This window comes from Talpa europaea (genome assembly GCF_964194135.1).
Source record: "Talpa europaea genome assembly, chromosome: 2".
NCBI classification, from domain to species: Eukaryota; Metazoa; Chordata; class Mammalia; order Eulipotyphla; family Talpidae; genus Talpa; species Talpa europaea.
The window spans coordinates 61203005-61224051 of record NC_140068.1 but is presented as its reverse complement, the minus strand read 5'-3'; the positions used below and the strand labels follow the sequence as shown (position 1 = coordinate 61224051).

Genomic DNA, 21047 nt, shown 5'->3' with positions numbered 1-21047 from the left:
CAGGTGCCCGCCATCAGGCATGCATTCAGGACAAGGATCCATCATCTATCCTGATGGCGAAAGGGCAGAAAAGCCTGATATTTTCTTTACCCTACAAAATGTTTCTGTATTATTCCAGAATGCTAATGGACAGGAGTGAAGATCAGTGATAGTTACCTAACTAAGAAATTACCCTTGATTGGCTGCATACATTCACATATTTTCCCTTCTAGTTGAAAAGAGACTATAAACATTGATTTACCGGCATTTTAGAGACATTTACATTCAATTTCATTGGTAATTGAAATAGAGCAAGTTCAAACCATGTTTCAGAGTTGGGAAAAGTTAGTAATGGAAGGAGGATTTTGAGAGTTATTTCCTTTTCTTAAAGCCTTCCTTGCTTGACTGGATTCTACTCTCAGATGTGTCTGTTCCTAAATGGACTTGCAAAGAATTCACCAGTTCACCAAGCATTAGGGACTGGTGGGGATTCAAGCATTAGGGACTGGTATTTACCTATACAGTGCTGGTGCTTTCGTTATTATAATGGAATAATGTAAAAAGTCACTGCCCTTTATTGAGTGTTTACTATTAATCAGACATTGTACTACATAGTTACACATGGCATCTCATTTCATCCTTACTAAATAAAACCTAAAATTATGCATATGGGGAAAGTGAAGCTTTAGGATATTCAAGTAACTTGCATACGACTTAGCCTTTAAGTTCAGAGATGAGTCATACAGGTAGCTGTTTAGCATTTCATTTGGTAGTGAACTGTGTCAATACATAGTTCCTAGTATCAGGGAAGACAGAAAATTAGATGAGGAGGAACGTGTGAGTGGATGAGTGGAGAAAAAGAAGACTTTACGAGCGTCTTCGACTCACTCGTTGGTATTTAGCGTGGGTTCTTGAAAGCTAAGTTTTCTCTTCACGCCACAGGAGTAACATGTTTGCTTTTGACAACTTAGTTCTTAAAGGTTCTCTTTTTGGCACAGCCTAGTGCCTTAGAGCAGAGTTTCAGAGACGTCAATATGATTTAATATTAATATTTCAGGCAATGTGATGATAGCGTTTAATGGACAGACACTGTGTTCTGTATTTACAGTGCTTTACAGAATTTATTCTCAGATTCGGTCAGCACCAAGGCTAAGGAACAGCTTCACTCTAATACTTTTCACCCAATAGCTGTCACCTCCTGTCGGTGCTGAAGTTCAGGGTGCAGGACTAACGGAGCATGCGTACTTTCTGCTAGTTCCACCCCTGCCGGCTCTCCGTCCTTCCCATTGGCTCCACCCTTTATGGCCTCTACGTATTGCGTCATGGCGCGCCTCACCCCGGGCGACCCCGGAAGTGGGTCGGGGGCTTGGCCTCTGCCCGGCCTCAGAGCCGGAGCAGGAGGTGTTACCCGAACTCTGTTATCCAGACCGCCAGCGATCCCGGCAGGGCCCGGGCCAGGGGTCCAAGATGCTGAACGTCCCTTCTCAGTCTTTCCCGGCCCCCAGCTCGCAGCAGCGCGTCGCCTCTGGGGGGCGTAGCAAGGTAAGCTGGGGACGCCCTGGGTCTCGTTGTGCATTCACTCCCCGCCAGCGTTTCGGGTTCTCACATGGTCCTTTCTCTCCTTCTGACCCGTCTCCAACCTCCTGCCCTCTCTGCAGCCTTTTTCCTTCCTACCCTTGCTGGCACCCACGTCGTCTCCAGTCCTCGAATTCTCCTAACCTCCCTCCCTCTCACCTAGTAACCTCTTTTCTTTCCCTTCTCTTTATCCCATGCTGTTAATTCCTTTTCTTGAACTTCCCCATCCTCCCACCCCCAACCCCATCCGCCACCCCGGCCAATTTAGTATATAATACAGAGGCAGGCACTGCACTTGCCTTGTTCTGTAGGAACTTAGAATTCTTTTGCTTTCCTCAATAATCTGTCTTCCTTTCCAGTCTTGTTTTTCATGTTCCAAAGACGTTGTGAATGATAGGGCTTTCCTAGCAGAAGGGAAAGATGGGCCAGTGGCCACAGAGATCAGACAGTCACCGTCCCTTTATAGTTGGGGACTCCAGGAGCTCGGAGAAATTGGAGAAGCCAGCCCTGGTTAGGTTAACAGACACATACTGCCTTTCACCCTCTGGTACCTGACATTTGTTTTATTACTGCAAGTCTATTGAAATCCGTACTGACTTTGAAGTTAATAGAACTCTTTAAGTTTTTGGTAATCAAAGTTACTGTTAGCAACAGGTGAACTACAAATATATATTGAATTTGCAAAATTTAATAAAATTGTCCCCTGTGTTCATTGTCTTATGAATGTTGCTTTTCCTGTTATTTGTTCCTCATTCTGTAACCACATCCTCATGTTTTTGTTTTTGAACTTTCTACCTAATTGGGCCACGTCTTTTTCATTTCTGGACTGTTGGATCTTAATTTTATTTAGGACCTTCAGCAGCTTGCTTTCTTTCTCTACTTACACCTGAAGTTTAGATCAGAGTTATATGTTCAGGGATCTGTAATTTTCATTAGCTTTTCAGAAATAAGTAAACGTGACTGTAATAATAATATAGCTAAGGTTTATCCATTGCTTACGGGTGGCCATACTGTATATTTTAAGTAGTTTGGGTGCTTTATGTCTGTTAACTTATTAAATCTTTACAGCGATCCTGTTTGTGGGTGCTTTTGTTAACCTCCAGTTCACAGAAGAGGAAATTGGTTAAGAAATGTGCCTTTAGACCTACCTAGAGGATTGATAGGCTATGACTGATTGTGACTTTTCATTCAGTCATCCTCTCATGTGTCTCCTCTTCCTACTTGACCTGTTTATTTTTATAAATGAATAGTATTCTTTCCAGAGGATAGGAGTTAGAATAGAATTGCTGCCCTTCTCCATTAAAACAACCAACCATTTCCCAGATTCCATTTAGAGGTAAAGACAAAAAAGTTCCACAAGTGGTTTTGGCAAAAGTGACTCTTTGGGTCCAAAAAGAGGACAAAATAAGATTATAGTGAATTTAAAAAGAAAAAAGCCCAAATTATGAAATGCCTTGTAGGCCATTCTAGGGAATTTAGGGATTTATTATAATATGGAGAGCTACTGAAGTAGGGAGGGTCCATGATTAAATTTACATTTTCAATTACTTTATGCTGCAGATTATGGAAAGAGAGAGTCAAATGATTTGGTTTGGGGTGGGAAAAATAATTTTCTTGCACTTCAGACCCAGAGAGTTCCAGTGATGGTAAAGATGGGACAGTCTGTTTTAGTAAGAGAGAATGTAAAATTGGAGAGACACCACAAGCCTATAAACTTAGTTATTTGGGGGATAAATGAATGCCTAAAACAGGTATCATTCATAAAAATGAAGTGTGTAAATGTCTTCGTTCTTTCAGACTCCTATAACAGAGTTCCATAGATTAACTGGCTTATAAACAACAAATTTATTTCTTACAGCTTTGGGGGCTGGGAAGTTGAAGATCAGTTTTATATCTGGGGAGGGCCTGATTCCCTATCCAGAGCTATCGCTTCATTGTCCTTACTTGGTGGAACCAGTGATGGAACGCTCTAAGCATTCTTTTATAAGGACACTGATTTCAGGGACCTAGCCATCTGACAGAGACCCTACTTGCTAATGGACATTGGGACACTGGACATTAGGATTTCAGTATATGAGTTGGAGTGGGAGGATACACAAACATTTAGCGTATAACAATAAACTTCCTTGAATGTGTCTGCTTTTACAGTAAACATTCCCCTGGTAGTAATTTGTTAACTGGTTATACAAGTTAGACAGTAGCCCTATCCTATATAGAGGTCTTGCAAAATTTCTACTAGGTTATCTTAACTGATTAAAATACTAATAATGACTCTTATCTAACAACTTATTTTATAAAAATAGAACAAAACACCAAGTGCCCAAATACCCTTTTATTAAATCTTCTAGGCAGGGATAAACATTTTTTTTAAAAGATTTATTTATTTATGCATACAAGAAGTGGGGTACAGGCCAGAGGCGTGGGGGGTGAGAGGATTCACCAGAGACAGAGCAGGGAACAGAACAGGCAGATCGACTGAAATGCACTCCTGAGGGGAGCAGCGGGCGAGTCAGGAGAGGTCTGCTGCTCCATAAGGGTAGCTCCCTGGCTGGGGATCGAACTCATGCCACAGTGGCTGCGGATAGCTTCATTGGTTGTGTCTTAATCCCTTGAACCACCAGGGAGACCAGATAAGCAATTTTTTTTTTTTTTTTTTTTTGCAAGAGGCCAGATAATAAATATTTTAGGCTTTGAGGTCCACATAAGGGATTAAGTCTCTTCACCTCCACTACCACCACAGGTAAAAACTATTATTACCTCAAGTGTAATACAGTAACAGGCACACCAGTTTTCCAATCACTTCCCTAGAATATTACAGTTTTTTAAATGTCTGTTCACACCTCATAGAACCAGGACCATAACATGTTTTCTGACCCTAGGTTTAATGCTAATCTTGTTATACTATGATATTAATTATATTATGATGAACATTTGTGTGACAATTTCTAAGTTCTGCTTCATGCCCCAGATATCTAGTATAATGTTTTATTTATTGAAAACTTTATTTTTATTTGTTTATTTATTTTTTTATTTTAAAGATTTATTTATTTTTTTATACAAGCACTGGGTACAGTCAGAAGCACGGGAGGGTGAGAGAACTCACCAGAGCCAGAGTGGAGAGAAGAACAGGCAGAAGGACCGAAGTACACTGCTGAGGGGAGCAGCAGGCAGCAGGAGAGGTCTGCGCCCATGTGGGACCCTCGCCCTGTGGCAGGGGATCGAATCAGTGCTGCAGAGGCTGCGGGCAGCTTCGCAGCCCAGCACTCAACCGCTGCGCCACCAGGGGAGGCCCTATTGAAAACTTTAAATTATGGAATTATAAATTGCAGCAAAATGCTTTTGACAACTTCCAAATGCTATAAAAAGATATGCTGAATTGTTAGATTTGAGTTTAATGAGCAGCCTGAAGACAAACAGCAGGGAGACAGAAAAGCAAATAACCTGAAGAATCCACACTGAATTCTTTCCTTTTCTTATGTAGGTTCCTCTAAAACAGGGCAGAAGTCTTATGGATTGGATTCGATTGACCAAAAGTGGAAAGGACCTCACAGGATTACAAGGCAGGTTAATTGAAGTAACTGAAGAAGAACTTAAAAAACACAACAAAAAAGATGATTGTTGGATATGCATAAGAGGTAGGTGGTATTTTTTTATGTATTGTAAAACATGTTGGCTGGGCTTTCCAGTTATAATTCTGTATAACCCAATGATACTGCTCTTTGGTGATATGACTTAGACAATAAATTAGGTCTTATATTGGACAATATTAAACAGTTCTGAATGTGGACTATATTTCTTTTTTTGAAAAAAGATTTATTTATTTATGCATACAAGAACTGGGATATAGGCCAGATGTGCAGGGTGTGAGAAGATTCACCAGAGACAGAGTGGGGAATGGAACAGGCAGACTGACTGAAATACACTGCTCAGGGGAGCAGCAGGTAAGACAGGAGAGGTCTGCTGCACCATGTGGGTAGCTCCCTGGCTGGCCAGGGATTGAATTTGTGCTCTAGAGGCTGCAGATAGCTTCACAGTACTGTGCTTAACCCCTTGTGCTACCAGGGTGGCCCTGGACTATATTTCTTCCTTAGGTGGTTGTTTACTTAACATCCCTGTACTATATATTCCCTTTGAAAGAAAGCATTTGTTTGCCAGGCAATTTAATACCCAAGTATTATAATAATTCAGTAATATTAGTTTATATAGAATTATTTCCACATTCTTGTCTTATAACAGAATTCTGTAGGACAAAATGTCTCTGCTAATTGGAAATCAGAAAGCCTGCATTAAAGCCAAACCTTCAGTTATCACTTGCAGCAATTTTTATTTAATGTATGTTTCTTAGCAATATTAATTAACTGATTTTTCTAGCCCACGGCAAACTATAAGCTCCAAATTAGAAGTGGTGCATTGGAGAAAGTAAGTAGAGACACAGGAAAGTAACTGATGAAAGCATACCTCATGGTATCCAGCAACCTGGCATCTATGAGGGGAGCAGGAGCAATAAAGGGCACAAAAATGTACGTTGTGCCTCCATAGTGACTTCCTTGAGTCATCCGACATGGTTAAATATGTCCACTGTCCTTTGTTGGAAGTGTGTCATTAATTGTTCTCACCATAATGTGATTTGGGTTTGTCATCAGTTATCCTGATTACACTGTAACCTGTATGAGGGCAGGGACCATGTCAGTGCCTGCCATATATAGGTCATCAGTCCGTATTGAATGAATGCAAAACTTACGGTTTTAAAGGAACTTGGTTACTTAAAAAAGTATATTGTTGTTACAATGGACTGGTGATAGGTAAACACAAAGATGTAAGTAGACACTTTACTGAGTGCTAGAAATGTCCAAACAAAATACAACAAACCTGGTTGCTTAAATACTGATTTCAGGCCTTCCCTGGTGGCGCAGCGGTTGAGCGCTGGGCTGTGAAGCTGCCCGCAGCCTCTGCAGCACCTGTTCGATCCCTGGCTGCCTGGCGAGGGGCCCACATGGCGCGCAGGCCTCTCCTACCACACCCGCTGCTCCCCTCAACAGTGTATTTCGTCTGCCTGTTCTGTTCCCTGCTCTGGCTCTGGTGAATTTTCTCACCCTCTGGTGCTTCTGACTGTACCCAGTGCTTGTATAAATAAATCTTAAAAAAAAATACTGATTTCACAAAATAGTAGCTAGTTGATAGACTTTCATATTTACCTTTTCCAAATTGGTTCCTGGACTTAGGGAGTACACCACAGCTTTATCAGAAACTTTGTTACTTCTGGACAATTTTCCAATATATCTGTAGATACATAGGATACATGAAGTCAGTATTTTTGAGCCATGTTAAAAGAGGCTGTAGCCTGAGAGGAATCATGAGTTCTCTTTCCTTTGTACAGCTTCTGATTTCCTTTTGTAGACCTTGTACACTCTGAAGATTAGGTAAATATTAAGGATTTCTTAATGGTTATTTAATATTTTCAATGAAACTTTTTTTTGAGAGCTTCAGACTTTCAACAAAGTTACAACAATGAAGCAGTAAACTCCAGAAACCCTCTACCTACCTAGATTCACCCATGGTTGACATGGTCATTATATATTTTTATATATATATATATATATATGTATATGTATATGTATATATTTTTTTTTGCTGATATTACTGTACTTTATTCCAGAGTGCTTTATATGCATATATTCAATCTCAGTAATTTTCTGGTTTGATATTAAATATAGTCGGCTTATCTTGATTCTCAGTGAAAATCTAATGATTTAGGAATTGTTTTTCTCCAGTTGAATTGTATCTGTAGCCTAATTTCCAACCCCCTTATTTTGACCCCAATCCCTCCCCTCCCCGCCCCCCACCCGACATGGTCATTATATTTTAATGAACCCATATTATCTCCACTGTCAACATATTCTAGTTTTAATAGTTGTTCTAGGGTTTATGATATACATTTTTAATTTACCACAGTCTGCCTTTAAATAGTATTATACCATTTTACAGTAAGGCAGACTGTATTTCTATTCCCTTTTCCTGTGCCTTGACTATTATTGTTACTCATTTTACTTCTACATATGTTATGAACTCTACAGTGTGTTAGTATTTGTGCTTTCAACAGTCACCTTTAAAGAGATTAAGAAAGTGAAAAAAATTATCTTTTATATTTACCTCCATTTATTTACCATCTTCAGTGCTTGTGATTCCTTTGTGTTGATCTATATTTCCCTGAAGAACAATTTAACATTCCCTTTAGTGTAAGTGTGTTGGCAATGAATTATCTCAGTATTTGTTCTTCAGAAAAGTTTTTATATTGCCTTCATTATATGTATTGTTGGGTATAAACTTGTATGTTGATGGTGTTTTTCCCCTCAGTACTTTAAAAATATCACTCATCTAGTTTGCATAGATGAGGATTCTGCTGATATTATTAAATTTTTCTTGGTTTATAAGGCTTTTTTGCTGACTGCCTGTGAGATTTTTCTTTTTAGCAGTTTGGCTATGATGTGTTTTTCCTTGTATTTTTCCTGCTTGGGGTTTTCTAAATTAATTTTGGAAAGATTTTGGTCATTATCTATATGAGTATTTCTTCTATTTCTTTTCCGGGGATTTCAATAGCATATACATTAGATCTATGGTCCCACACCTTAAATGCACCATTCTGTTTTTCACACATTTTTTTCTTTTTGTACTGCATTTTGATAATTTCTGTTGACCTTTCTGCAAGTTTGTTGATTGTTCCCTCTACCCTGTCTGCTGATAAGCATATCAAAGGAAATTCTTCATTCTGATGCCCTGTGTTTCACTCATACTATTTCCATTAGGTTCCTTTTTAGAGTTGCCATCTCTGTGCTAAAATTTCCTGTTTGTCAAGTGTCAGTCACATTTTCTACTAGAACTTTGAAGACATTAATTATAATTATTTAATGTTCTTGTCTGATAGTTCCAGTGTATGCATCATCTCTAAGTTTGTTTTTCTCTCGACAATGGGTTGTTTTATCTTTTTAAATATATCAGAATTTTTATTGACTGCCATACCCTTGCATATAGATGAATGGTAGAATCTGAGGCATTTATATTTATAAATGGGTGTACTTTTTCTGGCAGACAATTAAGTTGAGTTAGTGTAGTTAATACTTGAGCTGGGTTTTGGTGTTTAAGTTTGTATTGTTACCATCAGTGTCCCACAGACTTTAAATTATTCCAACAGTGGGTCATTGCTACTGTGTTTTTAAAGCGAGAGCGTCCATGGAGGATTATCTCATTGTTCCTGTTCTACTCTTAGCTGAATGTTTACACTATATACCTGAGTAGTGTCGCTATGCTCTTGTCCCTCTCTCATTCTCTTGTCCCTCTCGCAGTTGCAGACTGCCCTGTTTCTTGATGCTAGACTTGTGGGGAGGGCAGGAGTTTTTGTAGTTTTCCTTTTTTTCAGGCTTAGTCCTACTATATGCCCCTGAGCTCCAGGGAATGATCTTTCTCAGTGCTCTGTCCCTTCCCCAGTGGAAATCTCTGCCTCCTACTCAATGCAGGATCCAGAATAGGGAGACAGATGTTTTGCCTCTTCCTCTGTCACAGCCTAGCATTGACTCATATCAGCAGAAGAGGAGGGGGAAGACAGGCTGAGTAGTATGTAGGGTATGAGCAATTCCATGCTAGAAAATCTCTGATTTGTGTCAATGCAGAATCTGGGCATGAGTCCTTCCTCCAGTTGTTTTTGCTCAAGTATCAGTGCAGGGTAAAGGAGGATATGTTTTTCCTACCCTTTCTGGTAACAGTTAACCTCTCTCTGATGTCAGTGCAGGGCCTGAAGTTGTGGAAGGCTTTAGTGTCCCTTTCCAGCATAACTGGCCGTAGCCTCATGTCAGAGTTCAACCTATAATGGGTGAATATCTCCTTCCGACCTTAGTAGAGGCTGATGACCATCTTGTATTCATGCAGGCCATAAATGTAGATGGATTTTCCTTGGTATCCAGTTCTGCTTTAAGTCTTGGAGCAGCTACCACACACTTCTACCACCAATGGGTCTTTCTCAGGTCTTCCCTATTTATAGTATTTCTCACAAGTATCTCATGAGGTGGGAAACTGAAAAAAAGATAAGAAACACTCATTACATGAGATGGTGAGTGGATATAGAATCCCCTTGTGTTGGAGGTTCCCAAAGTTCTAAAGTGGTACTAGTGCACACTTGACCCTTAATTTTTTCAGTTGTTTTTATAATGACATCTCTTTTTTCTTGTGGTCTGTAAAAAGTAAAGCAATTCATGTGTCCTATCCCTTTAGATGGGGTTGGCACTTTGCAATTTAGATTATTGGTTGCCTTTTGACCTCAGTTCACTAATGGGCTAAAAAACTTATGATTTTATGTTCTTGCTTCTTCTTTTAAGGATGGGAGCATTTTTCTTGTGATTTTGTATATAAGTTGATTGTTATATCTTAATCTTTGCAACTGGCTTCTTTGGGGAAATAGGAAATATGCCTAAGCAAAATGACACCTTTACAACCCCCCAAAACTCCCAATTAAGGCAGTTAAGTACTGGTAACTGTCAACTAAAGATCAGGCATAGTAGACAGAGGGAAATCGCTCTGTGAGATAGGAACAGTCTGGAGAGACAGACAGGAAAACTGATCTTTAAGGGAGAGGGTGCCTTGTTTAAAATTGATGTAAGTTGTAAATCTAGTTTAAGTATAGAAAATATGGCTGTTGCTAATGATGTTTGGTCATTTTCTCCCTAGGAGAAGTTTAGGAATTTTTTTCAAATTCAGAGTGAAGTAAATCAGATGGAGAAAGAGAAATACCATATGGCTTCACTCATATGTGGTACATAAAGTTTAAAGCAAATGGGTGAACAAAATCAAGCTTTTAGACTCCAAGAACAAAATAGTGGTTATTAGAAGGGAAGAGGAGGGGTATAAATTGAGTAAAAGGGTTCAATGATATGATGACGGGTGGAAATTCAACTTCGACAACAAGACGCTGATATATGAGTCTTTTCACCTAAAACCTATATAATGTTATAAAGCAGTGTTTAATTCAATTTCAAAAAAAAAAGAGAAAGGTATTTAGAGTGTAACTGGTTGCTCAGATTGTTAGTTAATTTTTAGTGCTTTTGCTGGTCAGTTTCCTTTTAGTGAAATGTCAGGGATCTTTTTCCTAATAGTAGTAATGTGACGTAAGATAATCTTTGGAAATTATGTCTAGTGGACCCGATAATGTACTTAGAGACCTTCATCACAGTCTATTTAAATTTTCCTTTGCAAACTCACTAGATTCTTTCATCTCTTTTGTAAATTGAATGGTTATCACTAAAGTTGTTTGGTGGAGTTAGAAGTTCTAGGTTGTATTCATTACAGTTACTACCTGGCTCTTCTCTGTTATCTGTGAAGTAAATCTGTCTTATTGTTATTATTTATTTTTTTTTTAAAGATTTATTTATTTATTTATTTATTTATACAAGCACTGGGTACAGTCAGAAGCGCGGGAGGGTGAGAGAATTCACCAGAGCCAGAGCGGGGAGCAGAGCAGGCAGAAGGACCGAAGCACACTGCTGAGGGGAGCAGCGGGCGGCAGGAGAGGTCTGCGCACCATGCAGGAGAGCAGCTGGGGATCGAACCGGCGCTGCAGAGGCTGCGGGCAGCTTCACAACCCAGCGCTCAACCACTGCGCCACCGGGGAGGCCCGATTATTGTTATTTTTTTTTTTCTTATTAAAAACTGTGTTAGAGCTTGATAATTTAATAGGTTTTATAGGTTTCCTTAAATAGCCATCCTTTTGACAATGATGGACAAGAAAACTGAATAAAAGCACCATGATGTGGGAAGAACTTTTTAATAAACTGGCTGACTGCACTGGGAGGGCTCCCCCAAGCTGCTATATATGTCTTTGCTTTTAGACTGGTATCCTTCAGTCATCTGCAAATCACTGTTCTAGGTGCTATGGAGAATGGGAACGGCTCAGATGGTGGTGATAAAGTGGGGGATCTTAATGTTTTGATATGTAGATATTTGCTTCTACTTTTTAGTTCACACTTCTCCCCAACTCTGTATATATTTCCCTCAGTATAATATCTTTCTGGTTCATTCTCTCCAGAGAGTAAATCTGTACTTTTCAAAGGGTTGGAAAGGGAGTTGTTGCTTGGTTGTATAGGATGGCAGAGAAGATTTTCAGGTTATAATGCTTCTTATATTGAATATATATCCTAACTTCCAGAACTACTTGAAGTAGTTATTAGAGACTGACCTTGAGACAATCCAGGGATTGAATTTAGTTCACAAGGATTTTAAAGTGCCTGTTAAAATTATACTCAACAAAGTAAAGAAATATATATAATGAATAAGCAAATAGGAAATCACAGCAGAGAAATAGAAATTATAAAAAATGGAAATCAAGAACTGAAAAACACAGTATACGAAATTTTAAAAATTACTGAATGGGCATAATAGCCGATTAGAAGTAACAGAAGGAAGTCTAGTGAAATTGACGTTAGATTAACAGAAATTAACCAACCCAGAAAACAGAGGGAAATGAATGGAAATAAAATGAACAAAGGTTTAGTGACCTATAGACAAAATAAAAATGTCTAATATATGTGTAGTTGGAGTTTCAGAAGGAGACGAATGAAAAAATGGGACAGAAAAATATTTCAAGAAATATTAACACCAAATTTTCTAAATGTGGTGAAAAGCAAAATTGTTATATCAGAAGCTTAGGAGAGCCAAATATGATAAATACATAAAAAAACTCATAGAGGCACATCATATTCAAACTGCTAAAAGACAAATATAAAAGAAAATCTTGAATGCCAAATCCACACCTGGAAACAATAAAAATGACTGCTGAAGAGAAATAAAATAACACCTTCAAATCTGTATCCTGTATTCTTAAATATAATGAAATATCTAAGATTTTTTTTGTAAAAACAAAAACTGAGAATTTAGTTTCAGCAGATTTACACCACAAAAATTCTAAAGTTCATCAGGTTGAAGGGTAATAATACCAGTTGGAAAATCTTCAGGAAATGATAAATGTGTGTAAAAAGAAAAAAAATCACTTTTTTTTTCCTTCTTAACTTTTAAAAACTGCTTAACTTTTCAAAGCATAAGTTATTCCATGTTGAGGAGTTACATAAAGTATAGGGGCTAGAGAGTGGTAAATGTTAAGGAGCACAATATTAAGTAAACTAAAACTTGTTAAAGTGTATGTATGTTTGTGTGTGTGTGTGTGTATATATATATATATATATATATATGATAATGTTTAGTAATCCCTAGAACAGTCTCTTAAAAAAATGCAAAAATGTATTGCTTAAAAAAAAAACAAACTATATATAAAATGAAATTCTAAAAATATTTGGTTAACTCAAAAGAAGTTAGGGGAAGGGGAACAGAAATACAAACATGGGGAGAAAAACCTTTGGGCTAATAACTTGGTAGCTCTTACTAGATTAAGCCACATTAATAATTAGTGTAAATGAAACCAATCACTCTGAGACCTAATCACATGATATCTGTAAGATATACTTTAAATAGGAAGACACAATTAAGTTAAATGTGTAGAAAAAAATTATGCTCTCTAAACAGTAAGTATAATAAAGTTACACTATATTAATATGCGGTAAAAAATATTATCAAGGTTTCTTACTAACGATTAGGACAATGTTAAAAGAGTCAGTTCATTAGGAAGACTTTATGTCTGATACCAAAGCTTCAAAATACATGAAGTAAATATTAATAGTTTTGAAAGATGAAGTTAAAATCCACAGTTACTGTTGCATATTTTAACACCATCTCAGCAGTTGTTAAAATTGGATAAAAATCAATAGGTATAAAATAATGAAAATAATGTGCAATTTCTCTTCTGAACACAAGATGGCAAAGTAGTTACAATACTTGCAAAAATGGATCTTGTATTTGTATATGGTAAAACATGCCATCATATTACTATGTGAACGTACCTGTTTTCCTTCATCTGTTTTAGAGCCAAGAAAATGAGCAGTGGTGAATAATGGAATAAATAGTAATGCTGCAATCTAGGGGCATAATATTTGACACACACATGGTAAGCACTAAATAAATTCTTGTTGAGTTAATATAATGTGGGACTGTGGAGTTAAATCTATTTGAATTTTAGAACAAAAATTATTTTTCAATATGATTAAAAAATCACTTTTTTATATAATGCTTTTAATATTTTTTATTGCAGTAACATTGGTTTACAACACAGTATGTGATTCAGAGATATAAGATCATACCCTTCAGTTGTGTATTACCACACTACACTCAACACCAAGACACCCATAGTCCTCCACCATTGTCTAATAGTTACATCTATTGATGTTTACCTTTCAGAATTAGAATTCAGAAATTTGAAGGATACTTTTAAATCAGTTAAAAAATAAAAGCCATAAACTTAATGTAATATATTTTTTGAAATGTAATATATGTAATATATTTTTTGAAAAATATTTTACAAAACAAATGAGGAAAGTGACATTGCTTTACATTTTGGCAAATATTTTTAATAGATGACAATAGTAGTGTAATGTCACCTGCATTCAGTTTTTATACTTGTGAAAGAATGAATAAAAAAAAAAGGGCAAATAATAATTTAGTATTATTGAAAAAAATGTTCTGCCTTTGGACCACAAAGAGTGTCTTGAGATCTCTCTGGAGTCCCAGACTTAACAAAATACAACAAAGAAAAAATGAAAAATTTCAGTTAGTGGATGTGTGACCTGAGCTAGTTGTAGTTCAAATGTATGATTACCTTACCTGAAACATTGTGGGAGCCTCATCTGGAGATGGTAGGTAGGTATAAAATGTCACTCAAGTCTTACACTTTGCTACTCCTAGGGTGTTGAGAATAAATTGGAGCATGCTGCTCTCCAGTCCTGATTTCATTTATCTGAGATAAGTGGTATGATTCAAATTTTATAGTTGTGAAAGGCTTTCCCCTTTGTGGGAAGTTGGAGTAATGATTTAAAAGAGCTCTTTGGGTTGGAAGCTTCATATACTGCTGTTGAGAATGGAAACAGCCTGGCAGTTCCTCAAAGATTAAACATAGACTTGCTATGTGAGTTAGAGGTTCACTCCTAGGCACATACTTAATATAGGTTTAGACAAGAAAATGTGTTCAGGGGCCTCCCTGGTGGCGCAGCGGGTTAAGACACAACCTATGAAGCAGTCCGCAGCCACTGCAGAACGAGTTCAATCCCCCGGCCAGCCAGGGAGAAACCCACATGGTGCAGCAGACCTCTCCTGACTCACCCACTGCTCCCCTCAGCAGTGTATTTCAGTCAGCCTGCCTGTTCTATTCCCCACTCTGTCTCTGGTGAATCCTCACCCCCACTTCTTGTATGCATAAATAAATAAACAAATCTTTAAAAAAAAAAGTGTTCAGGACAATGTTGGTATAAATGCAAATTGGATTAGCTATTATGGAAAACAGTATGGAGATTCCTCAAAAAATTAAAGGTAGTAATTCCATACTACCCAGTTACCTCACTTACAATATTTACTTGAAGAATGCAAAAACGCTGAAGAGGTTTATGCAATCCCATGTTCATTGCAGGATAACTTGTAATAGCCAGGTTATAGAAATAATTTTAGTGCCCATTGGCAGATGACTAGATAAATAAGATGTGAGGTATGTGTGTGTACATACACATGTACATACATACACACACACACACACATACAAAAATACTACTCAGCAATATAAGAAAGACAAAATCCTACAATTTGCAGCAACACGCATGGACCCACCAGGGATTATGCTTAGTGAAATAGTGAAATAAGTAACAAGGAAAGACAAACAACATATGATTTCACTGATGTGGTAGTTAAAGAAACAAAATGAATGCACCAAGTATTAACAATAGTTGACTTTTAGGCTATAGGACCAAATATGTGATTCCCAGAAAATAATGTGGGAGTGGAGTGGGTAAATTGAGTAAAAGGGATCAGTTTTGTGGTGAAGGGTGGAATTAGACTTTTTAAGGGGAACATAATAGACTATGCTTTAAGATGTAAACCTGTTGCTTTGTAATGATATATACATGAAACCTAGATGATGTTATAACCCAGTGCACTTTCAATAAAAAAATTTCTAAAAAATGTTACACAGTTGTTCATAGCAGCATTATTCATAATAGCCAAAAATTGGGCATAACCCATATCCCCATGAACTAATGAATGGATAAACAATGTGGTATAAGTGCATGGAATATTGTTCAGCTATAAAAAGGAATGAAGCACTTTAACATATATGAACCTTGAGAACATTATACCAATCGAAAAAAGGCAGACACAAAAGACTATATAATGTATGATTCTGTTTGCACAAAATGCTTAAAATATGCAAATCTTCAGAGACAAAATGTAGATTAGTAGTTCCCTAGGGCTGGGGAAGATGAGAAGAATGCTCCCAGAGGAGTGTTTCTGCATATTGTTAAGTTGTAATAGCTATTATATGGCCAAAGGCATCAGTATGGACTCATAATTCTTCACAATATCAGTATAAAAAACTCAAAGGGAGATTCTTCTTTTAGAGATCTAAGGAGTCTCAATTTTTCTTTGTTGTTTCGTTGTAATACTTTTTAAGGTCAGTTAATGGAGTCCACTGTTCGTTGTGTAATGTATGTAAAAAGTACATAAAAAATTATAGGCAGCGTTTGCGAAGATGAAAAAGTTCTTTTCCCATAAAATGGCAACATTATTTTTCAGGTATAAATATTTTTTTTTTCCTTGAACTAAGCTTTTCAAATAGCAGTGGGCTCCTAGACCTGGAACTGTTCTAGCAGATGCTACTTGATAGTCTGTCTATAGACAGTGCAGAAATGAATCCTGTACTGAGTGGGAGAGCAGACTGAAAATTGCCTTTAAATTTCTTTCAGCATTAAAACTCTTATTTTGTGATTGAATTGACAGTGTAAGTTTCTGACCATGTAAAGCACTGAGTGGTAATTTTATTTATTTTTTTTCAAGATTTATTTTATGTATTTATGCATACAAGAGCTGGGGGGTTGGCCCGAGGTGCAGGGGTGGGAGGGTGAGAGGAGTCACCAGAGACAGAGTGGGGAGCAGAACAGGTGGATCTACTCAAATACGCTGCTGAGGGGAGCAGTGAGTGAGACAGGAGAGGTCTGCTGGACCATGTGGGTTAACATCTTGCTCCAGTGGCTGCCGATAGATTCTTAGTGCTGAGACTTAACCCCTTGTGCCATCAGAGAGTCTCTGAGTGGTAATTTTAAAGGGGGGAAATTTTTTTTTCCCTAAGAACTCATTTGATTGTTCAGAGATGCATACATATAACACAAAAGATAATTTAGTGTAAAAACTAGTCAAACTGATCCTGTAAGTACATTTCCTAAAGAACTGAGAGTAGCTGTTCTGAATGTGTGCTTTCAATTGTGCTGTAGATCTGCTAAGGTGATTAGCAGTAAAATGTACTCCTGAACGTTTGTAGGGAATTTAAAAAAATGACATAGTTAAACATTAAAGTATATTTTCCCAAATACAGTTGTTGTATTTTAGTTTCATTAAGTTCCTCTTTCCTTTTTTTTTTTACACTATTTCCAGTTTTATTGAGATAAGTTAACATAAGGCATTATGTAAGTTTAAGGTGTATTACATGGTATGTATGTGTATGTATTGTGAAGTTGTTCTGAACTCTCCTTAACCAATTCTTTTTTTTTGATCTACTAGATTGGAAAAATGAAAAAAGTATCAGCATAAAGGAAGGAATGGATGGATGGATGGATAGATAGACAGACAGATAATCATTCCTAAATTCTCCTCTGCCACTGAAATTAACCCATGTAAATAATCTAAAAGCACTAGTTGGGCCATGATCAAGATCCTCTGATCTTGATTCTGATCAATTCATTCAGGACTGAATTGACCATTTTTGTTCTTAATGTTATTATTAGAATTAGATTTTGTAGAATTGATAAATAGCCTAGTATCAAGTTGAGATTGTGTCTGTGGGTCCATAAATACTATTTATATTTAAAGGGCAATCAATCATACAAATATGCTATACTTGAGCAGTGAGAACTTGAGGAGGAAGTTGATTGTGTGCTTGCAAAATTCAGATAGTTGCAGGGTTAGTTTTTCAGATCTTGCACAGGAGATTTCTCTCTAAAGCCATGTATAGTACAAATAGAATAAACAAAATTAAAAGCATGAAGGAAAAGCATAAAGTCAGGTGTTCAAATTTTAGTTGCTGGGGATGCTTTTGCAAAGGAAGAAAGGACAGAGATGAAAGGAAGCAAGAGAAAAGGGGAAGCAAGAGCTTTTAAACCAGAGGAAACATCATTTGGGGGCTGGGTTTAATAATTACCAAATTACTGGCATTGCCAAATATAGTTGTTTCTAACATTTGTTGTTCAGAGACACTATCTGATATCCTTATTAATGCCTCTAGTGAGGTATTTTATTTATTTATTTATTTTTAAAGATTTATTTATTTTATGCAAAGAAGAGCTAGGGTACAGGCCAGAGATGCGGGGGGTGAGAGGATTCACCAGAGACAGAGTGGGGTACAGAACAGGCAGGCTGACTGAAATACACTGCTGAGGGGAGCAGCGGGCGAGTCAGGAGAGGTCTGCTGCGCCATGTGGGTTTCTCCCTGGCCGGCCGGGGATTGAACTCGTGCTGCAGAGACTGCGGATTGCTTCATAGTGTGGTGCTTAACCCTGTGTGCAACCGGGGAGACCCCTAGTGAGGTATTTTATAGGCATTCCTTGTTCGGTCCATTTGAAATGGGTGGGAAGTTCTTCAGGTCCAGAGTGACCCTAGTATGTCAGAAAGAATGGTCAGATGGTGAGGGAATAAGGGCCAATCTAAAGCACTGTGAGGCAGCAGAGATTACTTGTGGGGAGTTTCAGTCTATATGCTAATGGTGGAGAGGTGTTATAGCTGTCTCTTTGTGCTGGTTGTTGTAATATGTGAAATTTCATCACAAATTAAATGATCATGTCATTCACTGTCTTTAAAATTCTATTGGGAATAATTCGGATCTTAATTATTGCCACTAGTATTTGTGGTCTGTTTATTTTAGAGCATTAAACAATAGGAAAATGCCTTCTGTATTTGGTAGGGAGAGCTGTATGGGAAAGGAGAAAGGAGGGTACTTCGTCTTTTTTTTTTTTTTTTTCAAATTTATTTGGAGGACTGATGAAAAAAGAGATTCTGTAAATTTGTATCCTTCTCCGTCTGGATTTATGCACTTTTATAAAGAAATTTGGACTTATTGGTTATTTTCTTTTTTTTTTTTTTTTAAGATTTATTTATTTATTTATACAAGCACTGGGTATAGTCAGAAGCGCGGGAGGGTGAAAGAATTCACCAGAGCCAGAGCAGGGAACAGAACAGGCAGACTGATGAAATACACTGCTGAGGGGAGCAGCGGGTGAGGCAGGAGAGGTCTGTCGCGCCATGTGGGACCCTCGCCAGTGGCTGGGGATTGAACTGGCGCTGCAGAGGCTGCGGGCAGCTTCACAGCCCAGGGCTCAACTGCTGCGCCACCTGGGGAGGCCCTGATTGGTTATTTTCTAATACTAAAGTAGTAGAAAAAAATGAGCCATTCTTGGGTCTGACATCCAATCTTTTCCTTCCTCCTAAGATTATTATATAATGATGAACATTATAAGTTAACTGGGATTATTTAAATTTCTTGGAAGTTATCATAAAAAAGAGAGATTGGTACTGTGTATAAAGAAACCAGTTGTTCTCATTGCTCACTTTAGATATCTTCAGGACTGAACTTGTTACCACTCCATAGTTTTTGAGTAAAGGATTAAAAAGCACCTCATTTCCTTGAGAAGGCTATTTATTGAACTATTTTTTATGTGTTGATGTCTATTCATTCTTAAAAGGTAAAAATAAATTATAGTTAAATATATGAATTGATGAAATGTATTGACATTAATATTTTCTTTTTTTTATAGACTAATTTTTTTTTAATTTTTTTTTTAAATAGAGGCATGTTTTATTTATTTATTTGTTTGTTTGTTTGTTTTGTTTATACATGCACTGGGTACAGTCAGAAGCACGGGAGGGCGAGAGAATTCACCAGAGCCAGAGCAGGGAGCAGAGCAGGCAGAAGGACCGAAGTACACTTGCTGAGGGGAGCAGCGGGCGGCAGGAGAGGTCTGCACGCCATGTGGGACCCTCCGCTGGTGGCCGGGGAGCAGCCGGGGATCGAACCGGCGCCGCAGAGGCCGCGGGCAGCTTCGCAACCCAGCGCTCAACCGCTGCGCCACCGGGGAGGCCCGACATTAATATTTTCTAAAGACAAAAGAATAGCCATCATAAAAAAGAGGGCTTAGTACTATGTATAAAGAAACCATTTGTTCTCATTGTTCAGCCTTTGCCAAGATGAGAAGACACATGGATGAGAGCTCGGTTCTTTTCATCAAATTCTTTACCAAGGCAGTAGTGGAGATTTTGCTGTATTGTATGTGTACTTTAGAAATTAGATACATAGTTTTTCATCATTTCTTTGTGTGGAGAGTCAATTCTTTATAGGTCTTTCACATTTCTGCACATCTTGTGAGCAGAAGCACTGACTGTCTTGTTCTGTACTCTCTTTTCATGGATGTTTGTATAACATGCAACCTTGGATGATGAGAGAGAGTACCAACTTAGAGGGAATAAAGGACAGGTTTGCTTACTGCTAGTAGTGATAAAGATAATGCCCATTGTAAAAGATTTGGGGTCTCCTCCTGTCATGCAGCACATTGTGTAGGTGTTATCTGGTCCTCTTCACATAGCTCTGCGCATGGGGTTCAGAAAATTGCAGCACATTATGATGTTCTAGCAACTGCTGTTGATATGAGTACTAAATTGTCCTTTGCCTCTCATCTATTAATCTCAAGTTACTTGTTATCTTGCAAGTATGGTAAAAGCTCAGATCCTTTATAACAGTCTTAATACTTGGAAGTAGTAAAGAGTTATTAAGTGGGATGTCTGAAATATTTATTAGAACTTACATTTATAGCTAATATTTTTTAAAGAAGTTTGTTTAGGACATTATTTCTCCTTGCTTTCATATAGGGTTTGTTTATAATGTCAGTCCATATATGGAGTATCATCCTGGTGGAGAAGATGAACTTATGAGAGCAGCAGGATCAGATGGTACTGACCTTTTTGATCAGGTAAGATGCTGAAAGTAATCTATTATAATAGAAGAGCAGTCTTAGATTTAACAGTGAGATATTTGTAGACAAAAAGGAAATAATTACAAAAAAATTCAGATGCATTGGTTTGAATTTTGAAGTGTGGAAAGATGCTCGCAGATAACAGCTATTCATTTAATTGACCTTTGAATTATTTTATTAAAATTTTAGAAGTGGTTTCAAATCTGTGTCTAGGACTCTGCTCTTAAGTACTTACAATCCCCTCTGCTGACAAGTGATTATTCAGTTTAGCTTGATCTTGATAATGATAATGACTGATTTATGGAAGGAAGTGACAATTAGAGAGTAAATAATGAGTCTCTTGGCTTCTTT

At 37.6% G+C, this 21047-nt stretch overlaps 1 protein-coding gene across 1 annotated transcript in view; it reads left to right on the top strand.

Moving 5' to 3' along the window:
• Positions 1-1446: 1446 nt before the first annotated feature.
• LOC311167206 (cytochrome b5 reductase 4) overlaps positions 1447-21047 on the top strand; it is a gene marked incomplete at both ends in the record, with an annotated part of 60673 nt that continues 41072 nt past the window's right edge. Inside the window, 3 exons of the mRNA XM_084228061.1 lie at positions 1447-1521; positions 5036-5189; positions 20593-20693. Coding sequence (XP_084084187.1) covers positions 1447-1521; positions 5036-5189; positions 20593-20693 — 330 coding nt within the window. The remainder of the gene's footprint in view (positions 1522-5035; positions 5190-20592; positions 20694-21047) is intronic.